This window comes from Cupressus sempervirens, chromosome 10 (genome assembly GCF_028749045.1).
Source record: "Cupressus sempervirens isolate cs-2001-9-10 chromosome 10, ASM2874904v1, whole genome shotgun sequence".
Lineage (NCBI taxonomy): Eukaryota > Viridiplantae > Streptophyta > Pinopsida > Cupressales > Cupressaceae > Cupressus > Cupressus sempervirens.
Window position 1 is genome coordinate 99,724,190 of NC_143127.1, and position 9,115 is coordinate 99,733,304.

At 37.3% G+C, this 9,115-nt stretch overlaps 1 protein-coding gene across 1 annotated transcript; it reads left to right on the forward strand.

The window, feature by feature from the left end:
- Window positions 1–3,255: 3,255 nt before the first annotated feature.
- LOC149532770 (uncharacterized) lies at window positions 3,256–8,361 on the forward strand. Its single transcript, XM_089805761.1, has 4 exons — window positions 3,256–4,297; window positions 5,711–6,040; window positions 6,595–7,128; window positions 8,231–8,361. The coding sequence occupies exons 1-4, from the start codon at window positions 3,256–3,258 to the stop codon at window positions 8,359–8,361; spliced, it is 2,037 nt and encodes a 678-aa protein (XP_089661887.1).
- Window positions 8,362–9,115: the final 754 nt, after the last annotated feature.

Genomic DNA, 9,115 nt, shown 5'->3' on the forward strand with positions numbered 1-9,115 from the left:
AGAGCTTTCGAGTTGATGAAAGGACTGCATTCTGAACCGCAGACTAGTGGTCAAGGAAAGGCTTTGATTGGAATAGAAGTGATGAAAAATAACTTCTCTGTATATTTGAGTAACCTATCAAGCATCACTCCTAATAGTCAAAACAAAATAATAGATTTACAGACATTGAGCGGATGCATACATGTGGTAGCTGAAGAATTAAAAAGTCAGATGAATTATGTAAAGGAATTAGCTCGAGAGCATTCAAAATGGCTCTTAAGATTCACCAATGTACATGTGTCTAGCAATGATGAGCTAATTCCTATTATAGTTGCTGCCAGGGCATATAGAGCAAAAATAGAAAAGGGGAAGAGGTCAAAATAATGTCTCTTTTTCATTTTCTTTGATTTTGTAAATGAAAAATTAACTTCTTGTCATTTTTCTTCTGAGGAGATGAACCGATTGGTATTCCTATTGTAACAGTCATCTCTCATCTCTATATGTATAGGGCTAAATGATTAATGAAAGGTCGGCAATTTTTTGGTGTGAATCTTGTCGCAGAGACAACTGAGTTTTGTGCCATTTCTTTACTGTCCGCTTTCTTCTTCTCTATGTTATATTTCCATAAATGTTAAGTTGAAGTAATTAAGTGAATAGAGTTTCATTTTTTTATTTCATTTTAATAGAACTGGTAAATCAATCAGAGAGTTGAAACTAGTTGTGGGAAATATTTCCATTAAATGTTTCATTTGTATGCATTCCATCCTGTTTCTTCTTGATCGTTGTGATATTATGTTGTGTGTCAGAAGTCATAAGATTGTGAGGGTTCAAACACAACAAGTATCTGTTAGTTGTTTCATCTACATAGTTAAGCTTGCATTGCTTTTCATAGTTGCATCTATCATGATTGCTTTGTTGAGAAATTCATAAGAGTGTGAAGATCACAGCACAGCATTTTTGCATCTAATTTTTGCCTAAGATTTCACTTGCCTGGGTGGAACTCGATTTTCCTCTACTGTTCTCTAGTTGAGAACATACCCCACAGTAGGAATTAGAGATAAAACAAATTCATTGCATATCATTTCATAAGGGAGTTGTACCTTCCAATTCAGAGGAAATCTATCAATCTCATGATAGATTATCCAACTATTGGCATCTAATTGTTCTTTCAGAATTGGGCATTTGGAGAGTTTATTTAAAAGGACAATCTGTTTACCAATATATTTTTGGCGACTCTGCTGGGGAGATGAATAGTCGCTTGATCAGAAAAACCTATGTCATGAGGAAAAATGGTGCTACCTTACGAAAACATAGTTCCAGTGCTCCAACCTAACCTTGGTTTTCAAGACGACCAAGAGGATATTATTTCATCCCTGAATACTTTTGTTTGGAGACACAGAAGAAATATTGAACACTATCAGAACACTAGCCAGGTATTAGAGGAAGAAGAAAGAAGAGCTGAAGACTTGGAATGAGCTGTTCAAAGGAGAGAGATCTGGAGAGCAGAAAGATAACTCAGACAATGGGCTCAGAGATAAACTAAACCCAGCATCCTGGAAAGGTTCTTAAGAAGTACCAAGGAACAAGGTGGGCAAGACCCCATTTTTGATAAGCTTACAGAACTTGGCTTTCCCATCCTAGAAGTTCCAAAGCGGAAAGGTGAACAGAAGAGTTGAAGTAGACCACCTTCCCCTGTTCAAAATCAGAACACTAGTGCTTCTCAGTCTACCTGTCAGGTATTGGCCTTACACGGAATCACCACTCCCTCTGTTGTTAATTTTCCTCTGTTCGTTGCTAGAACAATCATGGCTGCTCCATGGACCATAGCGACACGACCATTAGCATTAAATTCTTATCACCCGCTTCCATCGGGTTCAAGGAAGAATTTTCCTAAATTCTCAGGTGACAGGAAAGTTACTACAGATGAACACATTAAAGCCTTCTTTGTAGCTACCCATATATTAGGGGTGGGACATGAAGATGTTGCTATGAGATTATTCGTAGAGACCCTTATGGAGGATGCAGCAGATTGGTTCTACCATTTACCTGATAATTCCATAACTGACTGGGACTCGATGAGAACCGAATTTGAGGCAAGGTTCAAAATTGTGGAAGATGAACATGCCTTACTGACACAATTGACTTCTATTAAGAAGAAACCAGCTATAAGCATGAGGGATTTTGTGGCTAAGTTTAATAAGATTAATAGTAGAATTCTCGTTGTTGATAGACCCATGACTGGTAACCTGAAGACTTTCTTCATTAGTGATATGCCTCCGGATATCAATTATGATCTAAGGAGAGCTCATCCCACAGATTTAGCAGATGCGCAAAGGAAGGCCATAGAATTTGAGGATGATCTTATTTCCACGGGAAAATGGAAGCGAGAAATTCAAACGAAAGGAAGCTCTAGCAATACTACTTCATCTGAGGAAATGATACAAAAATTATCAAATGAATTGACAGCCATGAAGAGACAATTGCCTGAGTTTAATCAGTCTTATCAGAGGAATTATCAGAATCCACCAGGAAGGAACAACGATTGAAAATTCCCACAGCTTCAAGGTGCACAACCTAGGTTACAAATTGAGGCCACGGCCAAAAAGGGAAATATGTGCATTTTTCATTTGACTACAGACCATGATAGTACTAGTTGTCCAAAAACTGCGCACATGATGCAGTTGTTATCCACTGAGGAATTGAATAGTGCAAGTCCTGGTTCAGAGCCTGATCCATACTCAAATGGTGACTCTGGAAATTTATTTTTAGAATATGAATCAGATTCTGAATCTAAGGCTGAGTGTTATGCAACCATTGATGGGACTTCATACACAGTGCTGACTCGTGAGCAGAGGATGAAGAATCAGTCCTCTACTCACCCTCACAAAGATAATTCCAATCCTTCTTTGAGCAAGGCACATACTGATCAAGAGACGTCCTCCACTTTAATGGGTAAAGACAAGACATCGTTTGATTTTATTCAATTCTGTGAAGAGTCAAAGGTTCAAATTTCTACTATCGATTATTTGAAATCTCACCCTACTGAGTTAAAAAAAGCTAGTAGATAGATGTAAAAATGATGTCCCAAATCTTAATCATAATGTGACGGTTGAGAAAGAAGAGGAGACCTTAACATCTGACCTATTCAATCAGGAAGATTCTACCATCTTAGCAACATTTCCAAGACAAAAACCTGAACCTTTTTATATCTCACTATATATCAATGGATGCAAGCTAAGTAACTGCATAATAGATTCAGGTGCCTCAGATAACGTTATGCCTCAGTCTGTAGCCAAAGCCTTAGGACTCAATCTCACTAAGGTACATGGTAGGTGTTACTACATGGATGCCAAACAGGTTCCCTTAGTTGGGCAAATTAAAGATGCTCAAGTAGCCTTAGATGCACATCCTGAAAAGAAGCTCTTATTGACTATCTTGGTAGCTGATATCCCAGCTAGTTATGGACTATTATGGAGTACAAGTTTCTGTCAAGATTTGGGAGGTGAAATAAAGCTAGACTGGTCTCAAGCTGTGATACCCATTGGAAACAAGAAAATCAAATTGGAACCTGAAGAAAAGGCTAAATTCACAGTTTTAAAGTCAGATGATCCTAAAGCCCAGATTTTGTATCAAGAGCTTGAATTTGGTAATTACATGATCTTTACTAAAAGAGACCTAGATGAACAAACAAATGAAGACCAGATTGCTAAGGTTTTTGGTGAAAGTAAAGATGTGTTAGGCATTTGGACACTGGAATTCGATGGAAGTTGTGCTTCTGCAGGATCTGGAGCGGGTGTGGTATTGATCTCCCCAAAAGGAGAAATTGAACCTTTAGCTTTCAAATTAGAATTTGGGAATACAAATAACACTATGGAATATGAGGCCTTACTTCTGGGAATCATGTCAGCAAAGGACAGAGGAGTAAAGATTTTAAAAGCTCGAGGTGATGCAGAGCTTATTGTGAAACAGGTAAAAAGACAATACTCTGTTAAAAATCACAAATTGAAAAATTATAGAAACAGAGTATGGGACAAAATTGAAGGTCTGGAGGCTTTTTCTATTGAAGCGGTACCGAGAGAAATGAATGCTAAAGCTGATTCATTAGTGGTCTCAGCGTCTCTATTACTTCCTCATCTAGATTTCAAACACAAAAAGTATCAAATTGAAATTGTGTATCAGTCTGCTGTCCCAGATAACATAGATTCATGGCAAGTCTTCAATGATGATAAAAGTTTGCAGTTGTTTCTTGAGAATGACGAGCTCAGCTTTGAGCATGAAAATATGAAACATCATCAAAATGATGAAGTTCAGTTGAAAGGTAATATCATTCCCCCATATTTTGTGGCTTTGGAAAAATTGTTCAATAGACATGATGCTTATATAAAACAAAAGAGAATAGAAAAAGGACCTACTATAGGTGAATACGAGGGAGTGAACATTGGAGAGGTTGATGATCCTAAAATGATTAATCTTGGAAAATGTTGTACTCCTGAAGAAAGAGAAGTTGCAAAGCAACTATTTGAAGAATACAAAGATGTCTTTGCATGGAGTTATGAAGACTTAAAGAGTTACAGAGATGGGAAAGTAAAACATCAAATCCCACTTAAGCCAGATGCAGTCCCATTTAGACAAAAACAAAGGAATTATAACCCCAAGGTTGCAGATGCCATTTTTCGAGAGGTAGATAAAATGTTGAAAGCAAGAATAATATATCCCATCCATCACTCCACTTGGATAGCTAATATAGTGCCCGTCAGGAAGAAGAATGGAGAGATAAGGATATGTGTTGATTTTTGCAATTTGAACCAAGTGTCTCCAAAAGATAATTTTTCTCTTCCTAATATGGACTATTTACTGCAAACGATAGCAGGCTCAGAAATGATGTCGATGCTTGATGGTTTTTCGGGTTATAACCAAGTTGAAGTGGAAGAGAAAGATCAACATAAAACAACGTTTACTACTCCTTGGGGTACATTCGCATATCACAGGATGCCTTTTGGGTTGATCAATGCTGGAGCAACTTTCCAAAGATGTATGAGTAAAACCTTTGCAGCTATGAAAGATCGGATCATAGTTATATATTTAGATGATCTCACTGTGTTTTCAAAGAAAAGGAAAAATCATATGGAAGATCTAAGGAAGGTGTTACAGAGATGCAAAGAACATAGGATATCCCTTAATCCTAAGAAGTCAGTTTTCTGTGTGACAGAAGGAAAACTCCTTGGTCATATAGTTTCTCAAGAAGGTATTAAGATTAACCCTGAAAGAGTGAAAGCTATTTAGAGATTAAGCTTGCCCTCAAGTAAAAGAGGGGTTAAATCTTTGTTTGGTCAAGTGAATTTTCTCAGAAGATTCGTACCTGATTTTGCGGAAACCACTAAACACATAGTGGATATGATGAAAGGAAATTCAAACTTCAAATGGAATGAGGCGGGAAAACAAGCGTTCCAAGATATAAAAACTGCTATTACTAGTGCCCCTGTATTGTGTCATCCAAGTTATAAAAGAGACTTTATTATTTATTGCTATGCTTCCAAACATACATTGTCAGCTATCCTTGTACAGGAAAATGAGGGAGGAATACAAGCTCCCATTGCTTTCATGAGCATTCCCCTAAAGAAACATGAACTCAAATATTCCCAAATAAAAAAACATGCTTTTTCAGTGGTTAAAGCCCTTAAAAAAATTTGGTTCTATATCCTACATTCACGTTCAATAATTTTTGTCCCAGACATAGCAGTTAAGAGTGTATTGACTCAACAAGATATAGGTTGCAATGTTAGGGGAGCATGGATAGCAAAGATACAAGAATATGACATAGAGATTAAGCCTACTAAGTTGGTCAGAGGGAATGCTTTATGTAAAGCAATTGTAGAAAATAAAATTGTTTGTGAGTCAGAGGAACCAAGTGAAAAACAACTAGTGTTAGCTGTAAGTCTCTATGACCCATGGTTTGAAAACATCTCCTATTTCTTAACATATGGTGAATGTCCTGAAGGCCTCAATGCAAAACAAAGGAGAGACCTTAAGCTGAAGGCAGCCAAATATGTAATCTGGGATGGTAAACTTTTCAAAAGAGCTATTGATGGCACCTTTCTTAGATGCATGGATAAACAACAACAACAAAAGTTGTTGAAGACCTTTCATGATGAGGCTTGTGGTGGACATTTTTCTTCTTCAGTCATAGCTTTTAAGATATTAAGACAATGTTACTATTGCATCGGAATGTTTAAAGATGCATATGCTTGGGTTTCAAAGTGTGAAAAATGTAAAATGTTCTCTGGGCGTCCTCAGCTAGCAACCCTGCCATTGAGACCTGTTGTAATTGAAGGACCTTTTCAACAATGGGCCTTGATTTTATTGGTCCTATCAATCCAACATCCAGTGCTAGTCACCAATACATAATAACTGCGACTGACTACTTCACTAAGTGGGTGGAGGCCAAAGCTACAAAGAACGCCACTTCTGAAGTTGTATGTGAATTCATAAAGGAGAATATTTTAGTTAGGTTTGGGGTTCCTATCAAATTAGTAACGGATAATGCTTCCTATTTTTCTTCAATTGAAATTACGGATTTCTGTTTCAAGTATGGAATAAGTGTTGGTCATTCATCAGATTATTTTCCTCAAGGGAATGGCCAGGCTGAGTCTAGCAACAAAAACTTAGTAAATATCGTTAAGAAGCTAGTTTTAGATAATCAGAAGAATTGGCACAAGAAATTTTTTGAAGCACTTTGGGTGGATAGGGTGACACCCAAGAGAGCAATTGGTGTATCTCCTTTCAAATTGGTGTATGGAACTGAAGCAAATTTGCCTCTACATCTAGAGCTGGCCACAAACAAACTCAGAACAGTGATTGAAGATGATATTTATAAAGATGGCCTGGAAAAGAGAATGTTGTATTTAAGTAAACTTGAAGAGGAAAGAGAAGAAATTGTTAACCATATTACGCAACACCAGAGGCGAGTGAAAGAACTATTTGATAAAAGAACAAGACCACGAAAATTTATGATGGGAGACAACATATTGCTCTGGGATAAGAGAAATGCTCCTAAAGGAATGCATAAAAAGTTTGACACTCTATGGAAAGGTCCTTTCACAATTCATCAAGCATTTGAGAACAATTCCTTCAAATTGGCCTATGAAGATGGTGAAGTACTACCCCTGACCTACAATGGTCAGGATTTGAATCTCTATCAAATTTTGAATTGAAAATAGGTAACCCCTGTATTGTAATATAGTAGGTTTAGTGTTTTGTGTGTGCTTTAGTTAGTCTTCCCCTTTTCTGCCTTTCCTTTCCTTTGTTCTTTGTTTTTCTTTAAGTTTTGTTGTGTTGCCGCCTTTTATTTCCTTTTGCGAAACCAGAGATTTTGAGTCCCTCACTTGGGTATTCTCTACCCAAGTCCCCAGTCAGAGCCAGCTATTTCCCCACTTCTTAGTCCCATAGTAATTTGACAAAGTAGATGTTTCATCATATTTGGTCTTGTCAAGTCAATAAGTCTTTCCTCTTTAGGTGATGATTGTCGCCATCGGGTTTCCATCTTTCCCCCTTCTCGCACATTGTATAGCCGGGTGGGTTTTCCTCATGGTCATAGTTCATTCGGGTAGTCTAGATCCTTACTCGATGGAGATTCTCAAAGGATACTACCTTAGAAAAATTTACTTGCAGATTATACGAACTAAATATGAAGAAAGATAAAGGGGCAAAAATTTCAGTTTTGCCTTCTCCTTTTGTGGACTTTCGCACCTTGAAGGTAAAATTCTGCAATGAGTTTTAAATATGATTTGCAGATTTTGAAATAGAAAGGTGAGTGAAGTTATAGACAAGTCAGTTGATTATCATCATATTCTAGCATGGGAATCATTCAAAAATTGCCAAAGTGTTCAGAAAAGGCATTGGCGGAAAACTCAGAACTAACTTCTCCTCCCGTGGACTTTCGTAGTCAAAAGGTAAAACTCCACCAGAAATGTAAATGCAGTCTACATGATGGATTCAGAAAGAAGAGTTATGTTTTGCTTAAGATCATCTAAAGTTCGGGATGTTTCAATGATGTGAATGATTTAAAACCTATTGAGATGAGTAAAAGGAAGATTTGCGGAAAACTAAAAAACAACTTCTCCTTTTACAAGCTTTCGCACCAAGAAGTCAATTTTTTGAATAGGCATAACTAAAGAAAGTAAAGGAAGTCAGTGGGCCCCACTTCCATTGGTGAAGTACTTTTTCTATTCTTCAAAGGCTTAAAGCGAAATAGTTAAGACAGAAAAGACTAAACGGAGGCTTCGCAGAAAATTGGAAATTGCCTTCTCCTTTGCGGAGTTTCTACCTTCAGAGGCGATTTTTCGCATTGTCCAGAAAATTAATCTTGCAGGCTTGGTTATGTAAAAAATTAATCACAAGAAGCCTAAAGGATACAAGGGAAGTAAATACTCACATCTGAAAAGGAGTCTAAATGCAGAATCGAGCTGAGCGAATTTCGCCCTAGGGAGTACTCCGTTTTGGTTTTTTCGAAACAGGGTTAAAATGGGAAAGTAAGTAAGTAATAAAGGAAGTTACCGTTAAGCCAACGGAAAAGTGAAAAGACATGGAGGAACCTGTTATAACCATCATTCTAATGGATTGATCATTTATTTCGCTTGTGTGGCGCGGATCCTGAAAACATAACGGGTAAATTGAGGTTTCTATATAAAGAACAGTATAACCGATTTTCAAATTACCATTTTCTTGCTTTGAATCATTATGCTGTTGAATTGAACATTGCTAATACAGTACTTGCAAAGCTATTTCTTGCAATCATTTACATTCTCAAGTTTCATAGTCTACATTTGTTTGATTAAATGGCTCGTTTCTCTGGATTTGATGGTTTGGGTGGAGTCCGATCAACATGGAAGAACATCACAGATACTTCACTCCGCTTTTATGATATTCTAGATTTTCAAAAAAGGATAATGATTGAACCAATTCATCCTATTACTGAGAAGCTCTGCGAGAGTGGACTAGTGGAGGCAGCAGGATTTCCTGTGGCAGTTCAAGCTCAGGAGTTGATTGTAGAATGTATCAATCATTACAATCCAGACACTAAGCAGATTTTGTTGCCTGATCAGAGTATTAATTTCAGTTGATAGGCAAGCAGTGGTGA